General features: G+C 27.8%; 2 protein-coding genes across 2 annotated transcripts in view; one reads left to right on the top strand and one right to left on the bottom strand.

The window, feature by feature from the left end:
* Positions 1–10,649, top strand: part of LOC107445524 (AKT-interacting protein) — a gene marked incomplete in the record, with an annotated part of 37,540 nt that extends 26,891 nt beyond the window's left edge. The window contains 6 exon segments of the mRNA XM_071183542.1: positions 3,918–3,982; positions 5,544–5,644; positions 5,736–5,824; positions 5,907–6,005; positions 7,769–7,937; positions 9,575–10,649. Of these exon segments, the coding sequence (XP_071039643.1) occupies positions 3,918–3,982; positions 5,544–5,644; positions 5,736–5,824; positions 5,907–6,005; positions 7,769–7,937; positions 9,575–9,667 (616 nt within the window).
* A 936-nt stretch (positions 10,650–11,585) lies between these two features.
* Positions 11,586–24,321, bottom strand: LOC107445516 (UPF0598 protein CG30010). The gene is made up of 3 exons (XM_016059919.4): positions 23,995–24,321; positions 15,473–15,521; positions 11,586–12,131 (listed from the first exon to the last, which is right to left on the bottom strand). The coding sequence occupies exons 1-3, from the start codon at positions 24,130–24,132 to the stop codon at positions 11,668–11,670; spliced, it is 651 nt and encodes a 216-aa protein (XP_015915405.1). The 5' UTR covers positions 24,133–24,321; the 3' UTR covers positions 11,586–11,667.
* Between the last annotated feature and the right edge of the window lie 87 nt (positions 24,322–24,408).

Consider the following 24,408-nt stretch of genomic DNA (forward strand, 5'->3'; position numbering starts at 1 on the left):
ATGTTATATTTTATGTGAAAAATAATATAATAATTATAAGCATATGATGCCTTTTTTTAGAATATTCATAGAACTAATTTGTTATGAACCTAATGCCAAAAACGGAATCAAATATTACAACCCTATTAAACTCAGAGTTATCTTGTAACTTCGACTTATAAACATGGATGACAATTTTGTGCATGTGCATCACTTCAAAGATATATTTCATATGAAAATCCACTACTAATCGGAACAACTATGTAGTTCTTTAAAAAAAGCAATAATGTATTAAATTCTGGGCAATCACACTTAAACTTTAAAAGAAAGCAATCATAATGAATATTAAATTGAAACCTTTGCTCTTCTCCTTTTTCAATCATTATATCACAGCTGTCTGCATGTACAATCCATAAACCAAATTGGCAGTTATTATCATTGTTGGTGAGGAAAAAAAGTCTCAAAAATGGATGAAAAATGCATTACAAAGTATAACCTAGTCAGGGATCTGTTTAGAAGAAATTTGGGTTCGTTAACGGACCCTTCACAAAATATCTTTTCATAAAACCGGACCCTTCACGAAATCTTTTAACTTAAAAACGGGCACTCCGTAAATTATTTTTCTTTTAATCGGACCCTTCACAAATCTGTTTTATCTTCATTATTATTTTGTTAATCGAAATAGGAAAACAAGAAAGATGAATGTAAACGAATTTAGTTTTGTCTTTGGCAGACGCTTCTTCCATTATTCGTTCTGCGTTCAGCAGTATAGGCTTATTTTTGAAAATTAAATTTTTTAAAATTATAAGCATAATCTTGTATCTATTTGCAATATAAAACTCATTGAAAAAGTTTTTTGCAATAACTGGACCCTATTTGCACAATTTCATAAAAGCAGGACCCTGGTTGAAAGAATGTGACTTAACGTTTATTTTATATTCATAAATTACGAATAAATTTTTAACAATTTTTCAAAAACAGGACCTTTCACAAAATGTCTGGACAGACCCCTGCTAGTAATACAATGATAAGCATATTATGCATTCTATTTAGATTATTCATTAATATCTGAATAATATGTTAGTTTCAATATTACTTATACATTGATTATATATTTAATTTATGTAAATATCATTATAATTAACATGTGACACATTATTTTTAAAATATTCAATAATATCTTAATAGTATGTTTTTTTAAATATTGCTAATTGATTATTTTTTATTTTTTTAATATAATTCTCTGACTGTGATAATTCCGGGTTTTGGGGTAAAATTCCGTTTTCCCCTGACAATTCACAAACTTTTTTTTTTTTACGAATCTTGTTTCTGCCGTCAATTCCCAGGGCTAACGAATCTGTCATTTTATTTTCGACGATATTGTTGTTCAATTTCCGAATTTTCATTCCATATTCTAAATTGAACCGGATCCGAGTTAAGAAAAAGATTCATACTTATTTAATATTTTATTTCGTTCTTATTTTTTAAAATGTTTTGTTCTTTTAAGGAATGGCAAAACTTAGTCACTTTTTTAATTAAATGTTACCAATATTTTCTTATTTAATCCCCTTTTTTAAGTGTGTTAAAAGAAACTGCTACTCACATTTGGATTCTAGCAAATGACCCTGGTTGAAAGAATGTGGCCCTAACGAATGTTAAATAAATTTTTGGAATCATTTAATTTGTACCAACAGTAAAAATCTATTCCTTTTATATCAATGAGTTGTGAATTTTAGTAGTAATAGTCCGGAAAATGCTTGATGGTTTTTGTATTTTTTCCTCACTAGTGCAGCCAATTATGTTAATAATTTACTAAATTATAATGTACAAAATTCTTCTGCTTATTTTTTAAATGTTTAAATTCAGCTTAACTATATTCTTACTTTAATGTTGAATTAAAAATAGCCATATTATAATCATTTTCGTATTTCAATTTAACATTTTTACTTTTTCTGAGTAAACTAAAGTATAGGGAAATATTTTTCTTTTGATTTCTCTTTCATCTTTTGTTCACTGAAATGCATGTGCAATGCATTTATCCCACCCCCTCTTAAATCGAAAAGAAAACGAAATCAACATGTCACTCTTTTCTATTTTATTGACGACAGCTTATCAGAAAAGCGATTATTTCACACACACATAAAAAAATAAACATTTGCCCTATCCCTGCCCCCTCTGGATCTTCATGGTCACAGAAATACATAAAAACGTTTTCTATCGACAAACAGCAAGAAAAATATCCTCTCCCCACACATTTCAATCAATCATCTCAATCGTTCTAGTGCAAAATAGCAGGATAACCGAGCAAAATGTTCCGGTTTTCTAGATACCGGATAAATGGTTCTCTAATGTGGGCTTTTTATTTTTCTGCTAATTTGCAGAATTCCACGAATCTCAAGACAGTTGATTTGCAGGACTCCGCAAATTAAAATTTGTATCTTGACAAAATTTTCTTGGTTTGCGGATAAACTAAAATTTAAATATTTTTCTTAACACTCGCTCCTTTTGATAATTCATGAAGATTACAATTTGCAGAATTCGAATTGCGTTTGAGTGATCAGTTTTTGACATGCTTTATTTGTGGGACAGTGTAAATAGTTTTTTTTTGTAGTTGCCATTTCGAATTTTCTCAAGTTTATTTATTTGCATTGCGATATTTTTCATACAATATTATTATGATCTACATCTACAGACTTTGAATTGCGCTTTTGACTATTCACTTTTGGATGTAACTCTTCAACTGTTTTTTGATTGCTTTTTCAGCAACTATTGCTTAAGGTCGCATGTTTTTTAAGATTCTGCTATTTTTAATATAATAATATGACACATGAAAGTCAAATCTTGCATTTAAATAATCGCGCTTTACATGCTCGATTTGCGCTGATGCCATTGTGAATCCATGTTTCTATCATTTTTCAGCAGTTATTGCAATTAATTTTCACAATGGTTTTTAATATTTAGATATCTCATAAGATCAACGAGAAATTCGGATCGCACATTTGAGTATGCACTATTTGTTTGCTATGTCATACTTCAATCTATTTTTCAGCAGTTATTGTTATTGATTTTCGCATGATTTCTTAAAATAATATTTTTAATGCAATATTTATTACGATATGTCAAAGACGAAACGCGTATTTGAGTTACTCCGAATAAAGAGTTCAATTTGTGTGATTTTGTTGTAAATCAAAGTAGTGTTGTGAGCAATCTTTTTTCAACAGCTTCCTCAATGGATTTTATAAATTTTAAAAATTGTAAATTTCCATTTATTTATTTTTATGTCATGCAAAAAAGGAAGGAATATGAAATTCTTTTTTCAAAGTGGGAAAACATGGCCCTGAGATATGTATGTATGTATGTATGTATGTATGTATGTTGATAAGAACGCTTTTAAATGAACGGAAATAATCTTTTATGTATAAAATACAAAATAAACATCATTGAAAAAANAAACCTATTGGTTTTCTTTTTTGAAAGATGTTTACCTTACCATCATTTTGGAAATAATCATTAGTGTATTCCTTCATCGTTTTATCTTTTTAAGATTACTATTTCCAAAAAAAATTTTTTTTTGTTGGGTTTAACAATAAACAAACGGCTTTTTGTAGCAATTCAGAAAACCGGAAAAATCAGTTATCCGGAATAGTGATGGCCCCGATTGTTCCGGATAATCGGTTCCCTACTGTATATATGTTAATAAGAATGCTTTTAAATGAACGGTTAATAATCTTTTATGTATAAAATATAAAATAAACATCATTGAAAAATTAATTCATTTCAAAGAGAAACTGTTAAATTTGAACAATAACTTATGAGCAAATCCTGGTATTTATTAAAATGTTTTCTTTTGACTTCAATGCCTCTTTCAATGAACTTTTAAGGTAGATATTTTGTTACTTGTTATTCAAACTTTGTTGAAAAAATGTCAACTTTTTCAGCCTTCTTCTTCAAAAACAGTTGCTATCGGGCGTGTATGTGATTCCCTCCGCTGGCTCTCCATTAAGTAAGATTTTTATTGTAATTGTTATAAATTGGGTTTCATTGTTTTAATTTATGGTTCATTTTAAACTAACAATTTATTTATTTTGGAATATTTTGACACTAGCACTAATCATTTAATAAAAATGATATATAACCAGGTTAGTAATCTGAACAACTGCTTACTAAAAGTGAAAATTGCTTTGTGAGTAAATTAAATAAAATTTATGAAAATAATTTAATATTCAAGTAGATTGGACTAGAATAACTAGGTAATTTGGACTAGAATTATTTTTAATTATTCTATGCAATCTAACAAAATAATTATTTTGAGGGATTATAAACAGTCCTTGAGCTTTATGCTACCTGACTGCTCATGCACTATCGTTTATTCGTAGTTATGAAAAATGGTATGAAACATATTTAATAATGAAAGACAAATTAGTATTTTAAACAAAAATATATTAGAACTAAATCTTGGCTAAAATTTAAACTATTTACATAAGCACATCCTACTTAATTCAATAATTAGAACTTTCAAAATGTGATGTTGCACCTACTTAACTAAAAAGAAATTTTTTTTATTTGATAGAATATTTTAGGAAAAACACTTTAACAAAGTTTAAGAAAACATTTAAACACTGTTTGGCTGGGTTTTTGGAGTAAACAAAAATCATCAACCACGTATTAATTAAATTAGTGGTGTAATTATAAGTTAATGAACATAATTTAAGTTTATATTATTCGGCTATATTATTTTACATATTTATTACTTTAATGCAGAAAAATGTGCATCGTTAAGCAATAAAAAAGTTATTAAAATTTAAAATTCAATTAAAAAAATGTTACTTATCAGATTGAATGGATCCATAGGCCATTTTAGGCCAAACCTCAATCAATCAATCCTATATATAGAATAGTCTCCGTTTTTTTTTTTTTTTTTTTTTTTTTTTTTTTTTTTTTTTGCTCACATAATTTCAACATAACTAAAATTATGAGGCTGTCTTAAATTAGATAAGAGAAAATATTGCCCTTTATACTGCAGTTTTCTGATTAGAGGGTAAGGGAGATAGGCCGAAACAAAGTTGAATAAAAAAAAAGCCTGAACATTTCAAAGCAGTAACAATAAAACTGTCATTAGGTTAAAAAACTAAAAAGTAAAGAATGAATACTCAGTGTTGACAATTTTACTTATTACTCATTGTAACTGATTTACCTCTTTTAAATAAGATCAAACTATAATCAAGAGCTGTTTTTTTAAAAAAGAATTTGAGTGATATATTCACTGTAATCCAACAAGAGATGTCAGCACAATTTCCATAGAGAATTTAATTGTTAACACTACATGTCTATTGAACAAGCAAATAAATCAAGATCTTAAACTTATAACATTATAAGTCTACAAACTTAGATCGCCAGAAGTCATCTCTAGTGTATTTACCTCTTTTCTCTATTATTTTATTTTTTGAAAATAAATATTATAAACAATAATTGTAAATTGCATAATATTAATTTTAAATTGTTTGTCTTTTGATCTTTCTGTAATTCGTTTGAGTACTCACGTAAATTTCTTTTTTGATTTCTAGAGTGGTTTGGTGTGATATTCATTCGACAAGGACTCTATCAAGGGGGTATATTTCGCTTCACTCTGTATGTACCTGACAACTATCCAGACTGTGACTGTCCTGTGAGTATTAAAATATTTCATGAAGATATTTTAGGCTTTTTTTAAAAAGTTTGTTTCAGGGAAACTAATGCAATTCTTTAAAATTTTTTAGATATTAGTTTTTGACCCTCCTGTGTTTAATCCTTTGATAAACATAGAAACAGGTGAACTTGATGTGAAAAGAGCTTTTCCAAAGTGGCGGTAAACTTCATATTTTTATGATTCATTTATAATATGTTTATATTTCTTAAACGTTAGTAAAATTATTTATTTACAACTTTAGAAGAAATGTGAATCATTTATGGCAAGTTGTTCAGTATGCAAAGAGAATATTCTACAAAATAGAAACTGAATCCCCATCAAACATGGAAGCTGCTGAACTGTAAGTAAATTTTTTCTNTTTATTTTATGAACAAAAGTCGGATACTTTTTGATCACACCTCGTATATATATATATATATTATCAAGGCTTCTTTATAGTTTGGATTTTTAGCATAGCTTCAATTTCTTTCTTAAACGTTTCTACTTTTTGTTGAAATAATTAAATTAAGATTTAAAATAATTTTTATGTTTTTTATATTCGTATTTCCTATTTATTTTTAAATTATTGATTTTTATTCAAGGTATTAGCTTCACATTTGTGTTTTGAATTATCATAGTAAAAAGTTATTTAATTTTTGCATTTAGTGTTTATCAATGTAATTAGGCTATTTTATAGATGGTACCTCTGATATAGTTAGTTTTTGCTACCTGTGTGATTTGATGCTATAGTATTTTTCTTCAAAACGTTAGCAATAAATATTGAATTAAAGATGTAGTATTAGTTAACATCAATATCCCCTTGAATGGTGTCATTTGCTATGTGTGTGTTGTTGCCGCTATAGCATTGAACCTTCGAAGAGTGGGCAATTAATTTTGAATTAGAGATGGAGCATTACTTAACACTCATACCCAATTGAATAGTGTCATTTGTTCTGTGTGTGTTATGAATGCTATAGCAACGCACTTCAAAGTGTTGGCAATAAATAGTTCATGATTTGTGTCATAGTTTCATGTGTGTTGGCAGCATAAGGATTAGTTAACATCTGCACCTTATGGTTTTGCATACATGGTTTTGTGATATAGTGCCATTCTGCTATAGCAACTCCATTAGCAAACTGCACTACAAGAACTAAATCCTCAGTGACAACTAATTTCATTGGTATCATCTTTGAAATAACTAAGAAATGGTTATTTAAGATAATTCATTACACTGATACCCATTTTCTTATCGGAAAAATTAAAACTAATTCAAGTTCTATTTAAAGTTAATGTTGCCAGAAATTTAACATCAATAATATTTTAAGTAATGGCAGAGCCAAGAAGGGGTTTTGGGAGTTAAAACCCCTCCCAGAAATCATCCTCAATAATTAAATCAGTTGTTAATCAATCGTAAAAGGAATTTAATTAATAAGAAACTTGTCCATGGTATTAAAAAAGGAAATAAGATTACAATAACATAATGCTAGAATATGTGAAAGTTTTTCTAATTATCAATTATGCTGCATGAAAAAATATTTATATATATATTTCCAGATATCATTTCTTCAAACTTGACCTCATTTGGCTGAATATTTCACAAATTAAGAACTGGGTGATGATGATTTTGCACTTATCAAAAAATACTATGATATTTACTAAGAAAAAATTGTGAGGCTTATAAAAAATTAAATTGAATCAATTCTGCGTATTTTAAAGTGAAGATAAAATTTAAAATTTTAAGTAGCTTTAATGAGGGAAAATCTCTAGATTTGTTCAAAATGATGCTTAGTAAATTTTTTTAGCAGATTTGTAAATTTTGTACAATGGTCATAATTAGTAGGAATTCAGAGAAAAGCTGAAAATAATTTATCAAAGCCTGAAACACTGTTTGTCAATTATTATAAGTAAGCGTAGTTTATTGTTTTAATTTTTTCTTATTAAATTTTAAAACCCCTTCCAGAAAAAACTTCTGGCTGTACCACTGTATTTAAATGCTAATTACCTTTTTCCTCCCATGACTGCATTTCTTAATGTTATTTAAATTTAGTAAAGTCTAATGAAGGAACTGATAGTAATGAATACTAGATTAATACAGTAGTGATATATGCTTTTTTGGTTTTATAGGTATGAAAAAGATCTTGAATTGTATAAAATTAATTCGTCTGAGAGCCTCAGAATCTGCAATGAAAAACTTTATGATAAGCCTTGCACAGATGATCCCCATGCAATTTATTTTACACCATGGGATCATTCAGTTCATGACGACTTCAGAAAGAAATTATTTACTTATAAAGTATGTATTTTCTTGTCACTTTAACTGCAACAGTCAGTTCAGTGTTACCAATATTTTCTCCATGTCCCTGTCTCATTATTTTATTTATTAAATAACCAGAGAAATGGGTGTACAGAATGTTTTCTGTGAGTGCTGTTTTGTTATGAAATGGGATTGCAATCAAATAATGTGACAAATCTTAAGTAAAACAAAATCAAACTTAATTGTATTTGGATTACGAAGTCGGAATTGAAGTTTGTAGTTTTTGTTTTAATGGTTTGGGAATTTATAAGAAGAAAAAAAATACAAATAAGTTGTATAAAAAACATTCTAAAAATTGTTTTCTGACATTTAAACTTTTCTGGGAAAACATTGTGGAAAATATTCTAGATAGTTTTCTATCTGAAAATTTCCCTACCTTCATCAGTAAATGGTATATATTACGTTAAAAAATGTTTTAAATTTATCATACACATAGCATAATGCTAAAAGTTAATTACTTCTAAATTAATATAATTACTTCTAAAAAAATTCATAAATTATTTCTATAAAATTACAATTACAAAATTTTTTTTAATTTTACTGTGATACTTATCACATGTGCAGTATTATGGTTGTTGTATTAACAAAAATTTAGAATTTTTTTTTTAGTTTTAAATTAAAAACTTTAGAAATACTGAGACTGCCATATGTGCAGGGTATCCGCGTACCTAGAAAGTCATGAATTTCGGTATTGAACAAAATTTGTCATGAAATTTCATGATTTTAACTATTTTATTTTTTAAAGAAAATCACGGAAAGTCATGGATTTAGGTCACTGAAAAATCTAATTTTTAAAATTGAATTTAAAAAATACCTCCCCCCCCCATTTCATGGTATTACCAATATCTGAATTTGTTATAAAATTCCCACTCACAGTCATATTTTAATAAAATATAAAATGTTTTTATCATGTTCTTTAAAAGTTATGGTGTTCTTTCAAAAAATGAAAGAAAAAACATCATTTCTAGAGCGAATTATCTTTTAAACTTCTGTGATTTCAGAATTTTTGTTATTATTTATTTTTTAATTTTATTTTATCAATTTAAAATTCTTGCTCAAGCAAGCCAGTCATTGGCAAATTTTTTTTAATTCCGAAATGAGAACAGAAAAATCAGGAGTATTATAAGAAAAGTATCATTAGAATATAATTCTGCAGAAAAAAATTATTTGCTTTTGTATTTTTTTTCAGCTATTTTATTGCTTCAACTCTTTCTTTACCCTGTTTTTTTAAATTTAAAATCTTTAAATATGAGGATCATTTAAATTTATGTTATTATAAATTTTTAGTGTGTTTGTCGGCGTAAATAGTAACTTCGTTAAGTCATGAAAAATTCTAGGAATTAGTCATGGAAAGTCATGAATTTGAAAATCTAAAATGTAGCAGATACCCTGTATGTGTCTCATCAGATGTCTTTATTATGATTCAAGTCAGGTTATGTGCCTTAATGGCTTGCTTTGTAATACTACACAACTAATTGGTTTAAAACTCTGTAACAATTCGTAAAAATTGGAGTTAATATAATATATATATTATTTGCTTATTATGTTAAGTAACTATCTAATCATCTTCAGAATATTGTACTATTAACATTTAAAATAAACATTTTATTTTTCAGAAAGAAGAACCTGATAATCAAAAAAGTTCAAGCAATGGTCTCTCGTGGATGCAACCAGGAAGTTTACAAATATTTTCCAAATCTTCATCCTGATAAATAATATTTGGATCATTTTATTGTTTCAGACAACAAATACTTGACGTTGTTCATGACAATGAAATATTTTAATTCGAGGCATCTTTTTTGTACATGTAAATTAATTACTATATTTTTGTTATTACTTTATATTTACTTTGTGAATATGAAACAAGTTAAAACAGAGATGCTAACTGCTCCGCACGTGCCATAATGATATAAAAAACGGTTAACTACTAATTAAAATTTGCAAGTATTTGACAAATTTTGCTAACTTTTCAAACAGTGTAGCTCGACTAAATTGTTAAGAAGTGGCGAATTATATAAGCCTTCGAATTATTTAGAAATAGTGGTGAATAAAATCCATTACCTTATAAATTGAATTTATTAAACCAACACTCACATATCTATAAACTACCACTCGAAAATATTTATTGTATTTGCTGTCCGGAGGAAGTTGGCATCTCTGGTTAAAATTGTGATTTTTACTATTATCAGGGTTGCCACTCAAATCTGGAAAAAAAAAATTTAGGGTGTTTTTCCCTGTACATATTATACACAATGTATTAAGAGGAAACAACAATTATTGTGTTCTTGTGTGAGTTATATTGGGCTAACTATATTTCTTAGTTGTAATTGCTCGAAAACAGCTGAACATACTTAAAATAATGCTATAGTAAATGAAATAGTTTAGTATAACTGAAATATCATGGTTAAATATCCCATAGATTATGCTTTGATTGGTCACCATTTTTTAAAAGACAAAATTCCCTGTATTTTCCCGGTGTGTAAAGAAAAAAAAATCAAAATTCCCTGTTATTATAGGTGATTTTTAAATTCCCTGTATTTTCCAGGTTTTCCCTGTGAAGTGGCAGCCCTGTATATTAAACAAATTTTCAAATCTGCCAAACAGAAAAAAAATACTGTCCATGGATGTTATTTCACTGTAAATAGTTTTTCTGTGCATTTAGGTGGAAAATAAAATTTTTTTGAGTTGAAATCAATTTATTTTATTGAAATTTTAAATTCATGCTTTTTATAATATTTTTACAACCTATTGTATTAAGACAAGAGTATTTAAATTTTCAAATGTCTAAGACTTTTTCATGTTTTATTCTTTTTTTTTTTTTTAAAAAAAAAGCTTAAAATGATCTTGGGGGTTTTCCACAAATTTCATTTTGTACTGTTTTATTAATAATAACACCAGCATTGTTGAGATCATCCCCATAAAAGATCTTTTCTTTCATCTGTTTTTTTTCCTTATACAATCATATATCGGTATCTGAACGTTTATTGCAGATATAATTGTTATTTAATTTTGTTTTAAATTCCAAACTAATATTTGGAGAAAACCCCTATCATTTTGAGTTTCTTTTTATAAGTACAAAAGCAACTTAGAAGATTGCTTGAAACTTTTTAAGATATTCAATTAATCGTCGCTAAATATGATTCTCTTACAAAATTCAGAAGAAGAAAAATTTCACATCCCCCCCCCCTACGAGCACTATAAACGAATTACATTAATTACCCCCCTACGAGCCGAGATCTTATGCAGTTTTGAACAAATTTCAAAGTAACATTTTTGTAATTTTAAATTGCTCTAAAAACTTCGTTTAATATTTTTAAAATTATAGCAAAAAAAAAAGATTTTTATAAAAATGTTACCATAAATATTAAAGCTAGGCTTACAAAATTTTGTGTAATTATTACAAATAATAACCAAAATAATTGTTATAAGTTACAAATTTATTGCTACATTGTTTTGGCACAGTGTGTTCAAAAACACTTTTTTCTGTTTGTCAGCAATTAATGATCTCGTGAAGAAGTATCAATTGTTCTCTGAATTTTAGCTTAACCACCCAATTTGTTATCCTATTAATTTTACCTGTGGCCCGGAACACAAAACTATATGTGAACAGTTAGAAATTAAATAAAATGCTTTTAAAAAAACATTTATTGACGAAAATAATAAGAAATTTTTAGCAATATCAACAATATATATATATACAAATAAAGTTCTAAATTTTCCCTTGTAGTTTGTAAAGCTTGGGTAAAATCTCATTTGTTAGATCATATTTTTTACTGAGCCAAGAAAGAGAAAGTGGCAAATCATCTGAAGATCCATTGTTTGCATAAATGAAGCCAGAACTTAGTTGTGCAGCCAGAGAAGATTTTATAAGGCCTACACCACCAATTGATTCTGGCCCAGGATGATATACTCTGCCATTTTCTGGAAGCATGGCAATCTTTTCTGGTTGAAATTTGATTTTAAGTAGCTCTCCTGCATGACCATATGACAAATAAGGCATAGGCACGTCACTGGTTGATTCTTGTATAATGTGAGTAAATACTATTGGGAGATCATCACATCTTACGAAATTCTTCTCCCTTCCACATGGCGAGTAATATGGAAAATCTAATTCATATTTTCCAGTATCATTTACTTTCAATCGTTTGAAAAAGAATTGCAAAAACTTTTTATCTGAAATAAAATTAAGTATTTTTAAATTGGTGCATTGATAAAATAGAAAATTTTGTTAATAAAAAAAGAAAACATTTTATGAATGAAAGGTAACATTTTCAAGATGCTATTTCAAATAAAAAATTTAAACTGCTTATATTTGAATAGCAGCTTTTACACCAATTTCAGAACCTAAAACAGAGTGAGCTACCATTTCAATTCAACTAACAGGTTTGTTTGTTGATGTTTTTTTAGCCTTTTTTTTTATTTAAAAAAAATTAGACTTGGTCTACTATAGTTGATAGCCTCTCATGTCTTCATAAGTGATGTTAAAAAAATCTTCAAAGTAATGAATTAGGTAACGCAACAGAAAAACATAAGGAGTTAAGTTAATTTGAAGTGAATGAACTTAAGAGGTGTGTGCTCTTCATGAGAGCTCACACTTAAGTCTCTAACACTACTACTAAACTAAACTCAGTGGTGCGACAGCCCATAGAGGGCCAAAGCCTACTGTGCCCATCTCAGTTTTCCTGACATTGGGCTCTGGGGTGCAGGAGCAGATGTTCCAATTAGGTGGTCAGCCGAACGCAGAACCCCAGTGTTTAGTTCCCAAGCATGCTTGGTACTCATTTATAGACCCACTGAAGGGATGTGAGGCTGAGTCAACCTTGCCCAGTCCGAGGATCGAACCCTGGACCTGTGGCAAGGGAGCGCAAAGTGCTACCACTCAACCACTGAAGTTTCTAACACTTTTTTTGTTATAGTTTGTTTTGGACATTTCCTAACAATGTAATTATCAAAATGATTAATTTTTAAAAAAAGACTATATTTGTTATTATTAATCTATTTATGTAAAACTTATTTTTTATTATTATGAAACAAAACATAGTAACACATTTTCAATGGAAAATTAATCCTACTCTATGAATGTCAATAATACTCTGTTTGTATAAAATGGAACAAAATGACTGATGACAATATAAAATAATGAAATTCCTATTAAGAAGAATGAAATCAATGGTATTTATCTTTCCCTTATATTAATTTAGATGGTTTAGTTACACCGAAGCAAGTTACGTTTTCTTTTTCTCCTTAAATTATAGGAAAGAGGATAATGAATACAACAAATTTAAGAGCAATAATATAATTGAATTTAAAACTAACCGAAACTTTAACCATTACAAATTTTGAAATGAGAACTCTTTATAAATGTTATTTACTTAGAGGGTACTATACTATTACTTAAAAACATATTTAATAAACATTTATCAAAGATTGTTGCATAACAACTTTTTAAAACTTTTACTTAAAATGAATGAAAAGAGCTGTGGCTCAGGGGATAAAGCGCTCACCTCCCAATGAGGTGAGGTGACTCAAGCTTAAATCCCTGGTCGATTTGAATCCGCATTCAGCTTGCACCGACCACAGTGCTGATGCAAAATATTCTAAGTGGTTACAGTCTCCTTAGCATCAGGCTAACTGTGGGAGGTTTTCCTCTCCATGCAAAGTAAATACGGTTCAGTTCCGTCAAAAAGTCCACAAAGGTAAATGTCTCCCGATACTTGATCCATGAGTTCCCTTGTCTTCTGGATCAGGATCAAAATTACAAGGCTGCAGAGTTGAGCATCAACGGTTATAAAATAAAATATGAATGAAACAAATTTTCTATGAGCATACCGTTAATTACTGATTAAGCCCCCACCCAAATTTTGGCGAAACTCGTTGCAATGTGGGGGTAAAAGGATAAATGGTAGCAAAGAAGAACAATTTTTTAAAGAAAATTGCACATGTGTTATAAAGCGGAAGTATTACTCAATTTAATTAATTTAGTATAAAACAAATGAAAGTAAAATGAATAAATTGTATTTTAAATATCTTACCTTTCACCTTTACTCTTTTTTTTTTTTAAATGATTATGATTGCACTGACAAAAAAATTACTGAGAAAGTTAAAAATTTTTTATAAAGAAAAAATACAAAAAGCGAAAGATTTAATTTTGAAATCCCGTGAATACGAATTGTGACGTTAGATTTTAAAATCGCATGAATACGAACCGCGAAGTTTGATTTTAATATCTATTGAAAACAAATTGCGATGTCTGATTTTAAAATCGCCTGCTTTCGAATCACGATATTGAATTTTAAAGATGCATTAATACGAATCATACCAGTCGATTTGTAAATCTTGCGACTTTGAATCGTGATATGTAATTTTTAAATTGTGTGAATACGAATACCATTGTAAAGATTTTAAATCACGTAAATCGATGATTGATATTAAAAATCCTGTGAATATGAATCGCGATATTTGATTTTAAAAATGCATGAATGAAAATCGCGATGTTGAATTCTTAAATTGTGTGATTATTTAACAGCGTGAATACGAATCACTACATTTGACTTTTAAATCGCTCGAATTTGACTCGCTATGCGTAATTTTCGAATTACGAATCATTTTAATTGAGTAAACGTAGAAGTTTTGTAAAACTAAACTAAAAATCAGAATTCAAATAATTAGCTAATTTAAGATTCAAACCTACAAAAAAGCTACGCTGTGTAAGGAAAAAAAAACATTAAAATTTTTAAGCCAATTTTACTATAACCTGATTAGTATACATAAACTACTATTATGAAGAAGAAAAAAAGGACTGTTACGTCTTCTGGGTTGGCGAGCATCCGAATACTTGTCAATATGCATTCAATGTTTAAAAATTAAAGTTAAGTCTTTTTCTTTTTTTATAATTAAAATTGTAATGTATAACTCTGATTGATATCTTTTACTGTCTTCCGGTAGATCTGGCCCTTCGCATTTTTAATTGATTGTAAGCTGAAATTTTTTTGCACAATCAATAATTTAAATTGGCAAGATTAAAGGAGATTTTTCCCCGCAATCTCTTGATGCAAGTAAACGAAATAGGTCGTATTTTAAAATTTTTTTTTTTTACTTCAAATATGTAAGGTTGGTATACACACCTAGCATTTCTTGAGGTTGGCTTTGAAAGTAATTGTAAGTTAGCCTAAGTGGTGCTTACAGTTTTGTTTTTGTGTAAGTTTTGAGTCTTAGCCTTTTTTATAACTCTTACTAATTTTTAAAAAGCATCGGCTAAATTTTCAAAGGTGTATAGGATTAATTTTCCGTGATGGCGAGCATTTATATTATCTAGCTCTGGATGTGGAAGGTCGATGAAGATTATTTGGTTTTGATATTTGTATGAAACTATGGGTGGGGCCTTAATCGAATCTGGGGGCTTGTTCGGTATTTTATGGTTCACGTTTTTACTTATTGTGATTATGTTGGATAACATAAAATAAATAAATGAGAATGCGTAATATTGGAACAAAATATCGATGCACAAAAATTACCTTTGAAACACGATGTAAAATTCTTTATTTTTGCATCGTCTAAAAATAGCTGAAATGAAAAAAAATATTGTTGCAATTAAAAAAAACAATACTTAAAATTATTTTAATATATTTTTCAAGAAATAAGATATATTAAACAGTAGTGGTTGATTTACGTCGTAGAGCTGCACAATAAGTTCTTTCAGGTTTCACACAAAAACATTATCACTAAATTATTTTAAAAATTATTAAAAAATTGATTTTTGAATTCGAAAAAGCCCATATAAAACAATGGTTTTTTAAAAGTTAGTAGATTAAAATAAGGATTTAATAATTTTAAATAGTAGATACATTTCAAAAGAACTAAATTGTGACATTTTGGATCTATGGATATTACCTACTAAATCTGGATGCTATAATGGGCAGTTAGAATTAAATTTTTGATAAAGCTATGACAATTTATCAAAGTATAATATTAGATTTTCCACTTAAAATATAAGTATGTACAGTTCACAGAATGAAAAAAAAAATATCAACCCGGAATAACTTTCAATCTAACAATCGGATTTTCGCGAGCTAAGTGTTAATCTTAAAGGTTTATGGGGGTGACTTAATAAGTGCCCAAAGGTAATTTCATGTAAAAAATAACATTTAATAATTATTTATTCAATCGTGAATTTCTATTGTTTTAAAAAAATTATTAATTATAAAAAAAGATGTCTCTTTTAAAAACGTCTGCTAATTTATACTTACTTTAGTAAAGAGATTTGAATAAAATATTATATTTAACAAATGCCAAGTTTAAAAACATGTTCCTCTTTGCATATGGTCTGGTCAGGCATTTGATTTTTTTTTAAATTTTATTTTTTAGTTAATTCATTTCATAGTGACTCAATTTCAGTAATATTTAAGTATGTAGGGGAGAGTCGGGTAGCTCCGCCCAGCGGGTACCCCCGCCCAACGTCAATTTCATATGTATAGAATATTTTCTCAAGTCAATGTGCCATCGGACATTAATTGTTAGATTAAAAAGAGATTATTTTGAAAGTTTCAAGTATTTATGCAACTGTTACATGGTAAACAATAGTTTTGAAAATATGTTGAATACAGTATTCATGAAGTTAAGAAAAATTGGTTGAATGTTTCGTTTAAACTTCATTTTAATACTTATAAAATAATTTNACATATTTTAATAACTAAACAGTAAAAATTTAAACGAAGACAAACTCTTGTAACATCAACAATTATATGAAATGGTGTTTTCACTACTAAGAGTATGAAGTTGCCGAACATATAGAATACGTCCAATACGTAGTCAAAATTTTTTAAACGTCGTAAAATATATTAGTGACTGATATATCGTTCTAAACGTCTTAATTTTAAAATTAAATGTTTAATTTACTGGCCACGTATGTTTCGCAGAATTATTAAACCAATTACATCATTATATTTTTAAAATTCTTTTTCTTTTTGCTACCACGTAGATTTTCTTTTAGAATATTTCGTTTAATTTTTATTAGCACTTCAATTTAGGCTTTTCTTTAAATTAAACATTCGTTTTAACAACATAATTCTCAAATTTTTTTTTTAAAGAAAGTTTTAAAGCTTAAACAGCCAGTAGTCTTGTTAAGATATTAAGAACATTTTGTTATTTTAAAATTACTCGGTGCAAAACGTCCTGATCGTAGTAATTAGTTTTCTTTTCTTTCTTTTTATTTTAAATAGACAAATTGGAACTACAATTCTATTTTGACGTTTAAACTTATTGCATCACTAACTTTAAGAAATCGTCTCTTTTAAAATAAGATGTTAAAAACATAGACTTAAAAAGTTGTTAAAACTATTTTTCAACCTTAGCATAATGCATAAGATATTATAATATGAAATATATCATAGTTTATCAGGAAAATGCCTCGACGTGCATTATCTTATTAAACAGCAAATACTAAAAATGAGAATTGTATAAAGATTCCAACAGTCCCGATAAATTTAGAATCATTTCAAAGATTTTTTTTTTCTTTCCATCTTTAGGTTTTCCCCCCGACTAAATTTTTGGATTACAAATTATTTTACAGTTGTAATAGAAATGTTCAGTTAATAGCTGTAACGTTCTCGCTGCGATATATTTTTTCCCGTGTATTTAACAGCGGAACCCGTTGATGATTACTCGTTTATGATTTCATTTCGGCTTTTGTGATGTTAAATTGTTTATTCAGACCTGAGATAACCAATGACACCAGTTGTGCATATTTTTGCGAAAGATACCATACAATAAGAATACGCAATTTTTGAATCTATTTTGATAAAAAAAAAAAAGTTAAACGAGCTCAGCGAGAGTGTTAACATACTTTTTACAGAAATTATGGGCAATTTTTTTAAAAATTTTTTGTTATTAAGAGAAAATAAAGCTAATGCTCCAAGAAATGATTGCAATAATTTCGTTAATAACTCAAATGAAATCTGTTTGAATAAAACATTCTATTGCTTGAAAGATAAAATGAGTAACAATTGAACTCTTTTTATTTAAATTAACCATTAATTTTTTCATTGTGGCATCGAGGATAAGGAAATGCGATAGATGCATTAAATTAATTAGTTTTAATAATTTTAAGCAAATAAAAAAAAATTAAAGGGTGAAAAAAAGAAATTTTATCGAAACACGACTAAAGTATACCCTAAAAATATCTAGAATAAATTTTGGAATAGACGAAAAAATAATAAACTTTCAAACAATTTCGAGTAGGACAAGGACACCTTGTTTGAAATAATTGCCTTTGCAACAATGTATTTACTTAGATTACCAACTAGGGGGGGTGTTCCCATTGTCTCATTTGACTTTTGAAGTTCTTCTTGTTTGGGCTAGTCTGATGTGAAGCACCTCTACTTTAATAGCATTTTATGCCAAATGCTCCAAACCCATAGCTGCAAACATGGATAGGAAAAAATCCAGTAGATTTTACGAAATAATATAAATTTCATAATTGCAACATAATTGATTTCTATAAATGAGACTAGCTTCATTATGTATTAGTAATACGCATTTAAATATTTGAGCACGTAATAATTTGTGCAAAATAGCTTTTTAATCGGAAATTTTTTAGGAAACTTACTCAATTTTTGGGAATTTTCTAAAATACATAAAAATCAGAAGAATTTTTATTAAACCAGTAGACCAGGAGAAACAGGTGAAATCCAGCAGAGTTGACAGCTATGTTAACCCAAACCTTCCTCGTTGCATTTTCTTGGGTCGCCTACTTTGTTTATAAAGTCAGACAGTCCCTTAATAGAGCTGACGTGTAGCTCTTTAGGATGGAGAGTGCCTAAAGTAGTAAATCATATAAGGGCAAGTGTTACGAATTAATTCTTTTTGGCGGCGTCAATTCGTCGCCAATCAAATTATATATTTTTTTCCAGTTGTTCTTGATGCACTCATGCCTGAAGGAGCATTTCTTGAAAGCTCCTATTTCTTATATTTTGTTGTTTTGTTTCAGTCTAATTATTATTTGTTTCATTGTTAAGTTTATTAATAAATTTAAAAGCACATATTAATTGTTTTCTTACTGACCAGGGCATCAAATGGTAGAGATATACGCATATCCCGAAACTCGAAATAGATTTTCTATCAGTAAGTTCATCACACTCATATAAAATATGATCCTAAGATTCCACAATTCTTGCAGCATTTCCTGCAGATTGGTTTCTGTTGAAAAAGTTCCATTCTATGAAGGTGTTTTCTGAAATGATAATGCCCAGTCATAAAGCCCACAATTGTTGTATCCTCAATCTTGGGAGCTTAAGGATTTCAGAAGTGATTTTTGCAGTTGAATTGATAATCATACTTTTAGCTTGTTTTTGTCCAGGAGTAGTTTGTTCGCCTTCTGTTTTTTCTTTGTTCAGCTCCTGTCTTTCCCATTGAAGAATAATTTCCCCAGCAGCCTTCATGTTAAAAGCTATAAAAGGGTTCCATTCCTATTAGATTGAAAAAGGATTCCTGTTTTGCAAGTTCATTAGCTCCATCGTTATCTTTAATTCCCATGTGTCTTGGCACCCAGATAAGAATAATCTTATTCCTGGTTGCAGTTCTCTTAAAAGGTATTCCATAACAATTTTTGATTTAATTTGGAATGAATTAAGAGCCATATTGAAGTTTCAATTGTAAGAAGAATTTTTTGACACATTTAAAAAATGTTTTTAAGGCTAGCTGTGAAAAAAAATTGTACTACATTGATTTTTATTTTTATTATTATTATTTTTTGTATCTAAGAGCCAATGCCATTACATTATGTAAAACTTATTTTAATATACTGTGTTACTACATAAATAATCACAAAAAACTGATGTGAAAAGATAAAAACCCCATTGCCTTAAAAAAATATGAAGATGGTAATAAAAGTCAACATGTTATAAGTGTTAAAAAATTCATGCCTGTGAGTTCAGAGTGCTCTAAACATTATATATTTGAAGTAAATGTTTCATACGCTCAAAAATAGGCACTCATTTTCAAGATTCGCCTGATGTGAATGAGAAAAACAAAAGTGATTTGAAACAGAAAATGTATGGTTGCCAATGAAATGTAAAGGTGAAAAATAAAACTAGAAATACTGCGATAGATTAGAGGGAAACAGAAAAAAAAAATGAATGCATTATCACTACATTGGCTACATTGGACAAACCAGACACGTTTTAAAATTAAGAAAAAAGCAACATGATAAATATGTCCATTATCAAGGATACAATAAATCATTCCTTGTGGCACATTCTTGGAATCTTGGGAACAAATGTAATACCTGACAATACAATTTAGACTACATTGGACAAATCAGACCTGCTTTAAAATTTAAATCAATAGAACTACATAGATATAGTCGCTATTAAGGGATAAATCATTTATTGCAAATAATGTTTGAATCTTTGATACAAATTTAATTTTGATAATGCCATAATTTTTAACACTGTGTAACAACAACTCAACTTGATGCCCTTAAATCTTATTTTATTCAGACGAATGCTGATTCTTCCCTTTATTAGTGACAGGAGTTCCTCATTATCTCTCCATACAAAAATGCATTTCACCCTGATATGCTTTTCATAACCACAGTAATTTAACTTTTTGTTTTCGCACCTTTATTTATTTTTTATTTTCTATTTCACTCTCGACTACTGCAGTTTTTCTTGTTTTGTTTTTCAGCTTTTTTTTTAAATTCCTGCATTGGCAACCTCACATTTATGTTTTCAAGTCATTTTAATTTTTCTCATTCACATCTGGCAAGTCTTGAGAATGGATGCCTATTTTTAAGATTTCGAAATATGCCGACTTTTATTACATTCTTCGTTTTTTTCTTTTTCTTTAAAAAGCCAATGAAGTTTTTATCATGAAGTATATTGTGTTATATTTGGTCATGATTATTATTTTGATCAGAATCAAGCTAGTAAAAGCACACAACTAATACTTTTAATACCTTAGTTAGGTTCATGCAGTCCTTAAAATATAAGAAAACCATAACATCAATATTGTAATTATAAAGATAGCTTTAAAATTCAAATTTCGAAATTTAAGATTTGATATGGAGTTAACGGAATTAAATATTGTGAATATGAACAATAATAAAATATATTTTAACAATAATAAAAGCACCTAATGAACTCTGTTTAAAAGGGGATTATGGTTTCATATATATATAAAGAAGTTGTGATGGTGAGAATCCTAAAACTAGTTCGCAAATAAAGTAAATAACCAAAAAAAAAATTATAGTAGTGATGTTTCATGATAAATATAGAACATCTTGTAATGGCAAATTTGCGAAAATCAGTTTTAGAATGTATAAAGACATCAGGATATATTTTCATATCTTTATTGTAAGAAAACTATAACTTAAATATTTGGCACATCGAAACAATTTTTTAAGCAATAAATCAAATAATATCCAACATATTAAGAGATAATATTCTTAAACATTTATACTTCAAGATTTTCAAAATGCCACCTAATCACTAACTTCCTCAATAAAAAGAAATATCGTAAATTATATAAAAACTTTTGAATATGCATTATAATTATAATCTCTTCTAGATCATCAACATATTTTCTGGGTTTTCTTTTCTCTTTAAACTTTCTTGCACAGAAAACTCGATCGAAGATGTAAAAATGATTGCCTTCTAACTCTGCATATAATAATATAAATTTGGTTCGAATATAAAATCTTCATAAAAATGAAATTAAAAAAAAAATTGTAAAAAACACAAATAATGTCATATAAAAAGTCCACATGGAAAATTAATCTTGGAAAATCATAAATAATTTATCAATCTAAGGGGATTCAAAGATAAAAAAACAAACAAACTATCTTTGCTATTTGGTCATAAATCAGCCAAAAAAAAAGAGAAAAAAAGTCTGTTGCTTAGAAACATTGAAATATTTATCTATTAATTATTAATAAACAAGCCTTTCCAAGATATTACAAAACGTTGAATGTAAAAGCTTCTATTTTCTTCTTTTTATTATTTCAATTCACTGGCTTAGCAAAAGAGAAACACTGGGATTTGCTTCCCTTATCAATCACACAGTTTATGTATGATTGTCTTAAGCAAGGTTAGCTTAGTATTGTTACCTTAAGTTACCCTATCGGTACTGCTGTTTGGCCGTATTTCGGGACTAATGTCAAATATATATAGATGCACAGTTTCTTAATTTATAATTCGTTATAAGTACAAGTCTTTTTTAATAATTACATGAATCATTAAGAACAGAAAGGGAAAGTACATATTTGTATCTGATTTCGTAACTTAATTAACAGTTAGCGCATATTTGAAGTCACCCCCATGGAACCATTAAATCTGACACTTATTTCAAGCAAATATGATAATTAGAATGAAATTTATTCAGAGTAATATCTTTCTAATTTTGCACTAAACATAAGTCTGCACTTTGATTATATCCATTAGCGTTTGTTATGAATTTTTCAGTAAAAAGTAGAATTAAATAAATTATGAGCAGGGTTAGAAACAGATTTAAATATTATTTTACACTCTAAATTAAAATTATTAAGTTATTATAAAGTATAATCATGCAAATTTTTTAAAGATTTACTATATTGTCAATAAATAATTAAAAGACATCAACTTTCCTCGTATAAACATACTAGCATGATATATAAGAATAACTGGAGATTTTGAATGTACTTATTCATTACTTTACATTTCAACTTAACATGCAAATAAAAATTTAATAACAAATTGTTAAATTAGTAGTGTATGTAAGAAAATGAGTTTCCCTTAGTTTGTGAGTTCATTATGAAAATATCCTACTTAAGCTTTTTTTAATGTCACTAATTTAATGTGTTCAATTTACAACATTTGTATCAAATTACTTGGATAAAATAATCATATATATATATATATTTTAATAATTGAATACATACAAATTTTAACTTTAAGGAATATGAAAAATTTAAGGTAATATATTTTCTAATTAAAAAATATTTGAAAATAATGGAATGAAGTAAAGGACTAGAAATATCAAATAGACTGTATGCATAGATATGAGATAAAGAAAAGGTATGTCTTATTATGAATGACTCATATATAAAATAAACTATGTTTTTTTTAAATTTTTACACAATGAAGCTTTAAGCATAACATTGCATATAATGTCACATTGAATAAAGTAATTCATATTGATAGTAATTTAAATGAATTTTGAATGCATTATTAAAATTTTTGAATTATGTTCTTTTTTATAAACATCATATTTCGTTAATATCAGAATAATTCATAAAAACATACTATACATACAATAAAAAAACTTGCTTACAATAACTAAAAAAATTCCATAAACTGAAAAATAAAATATAAATTTCTGAAAAGCATCTTTTTCCATTTATGTTTTTGATTGTAACAGGCACAATGTATTGTTAAACAAGATTTTTTATTTAAAAAAACTTGTGATCTTGTTTTAAAATTTTATTTTTTATACAATTTTAAAAACCATCAGAACATAAAGTTGGTGATGGTCTGATTTATTTCAACTATTCGTAGAGACATTTTGACTTAATTTTAAACTGACTCACATAAATGTATTAAACAAAATTTTTTTTGCTGAAGTACAATAAGTAAGCAATTAAAAGTCACAAATCACATACGTTTATTTAAAATAGCACAGACTCTGATTGGTAATTAAACTCAATGTTATTAAAATTCTTATGGGAAAATTTACTATTTTTTTTATTAGGTTACATTTAAAGTAAAAGTACATATATAAACAACAGAAAATTAAGTTATTTAAAAGATTTTCCTTCACACACACACAAAAAAAATTTGGTTTAAGCCAGACAAACACAGATATAAGAGAGAAATGCAGCGAAAATAAGCTAATTGCATAATTAATGCGAAAATTGCATTTCTCGATGGTGAATAAAACATATATATACACTAGACTTCGGTCTTGAATGTAAGACATATAGCAAATTTTTTTCACTAAAATGTTCATTGAACAATTAATTGCATAATTTGGAAGTTAATTTCAAGAATAAAATGAGAAACTTCACCATTCCCTGATGGTCAATAAAATAAAAATATTCACGACTGTTAGGCTCTGGACTTTGGCCTTGAATATAAGAAATATAGCGAATTTTATTATTTAATATAATGTTCATTGAACAACGCATGATAGATTTGAACATCATATTAATAATATTTTAACATCTACTCCCTTGACAACAGTTGATCATTGATTGATTTTTAGTTGATGATCATTGATACCAAACGCTATAGGCTGCCTATTTCTGCCCCAATCATAGCTTATTCAAATCTCAATATCCTTAGTTTAAAAACTTAGAAATTGTCTAACTGTGGTGATGTAGTTTGTATCCGAAATAAAACACCGATGTCATAGTTATGTGAGTGCTTAAAAGTTGCACTTAATCAATCATTTTTTTCGCCAAAAACGCCAAGTCAAAATA

The sequence above is a fragment of the Parasteatoda tepidariorum genome, chromosome 7 (assembly GCF_043381705.1).
Source record: "Parasteatoda tepidariorum isolate YZ-2023 chromosome 7, CAS_Ptep_4.0, whole genome shotgun sequence".
In the NCBI taxonomy this organism is placed as follows: Eukaryota; Metazoa; Arthropoda; class Arachnida; order Araneae; family Theridiidae; genus Parasteatoda; species Parasteatoda tepidariorum.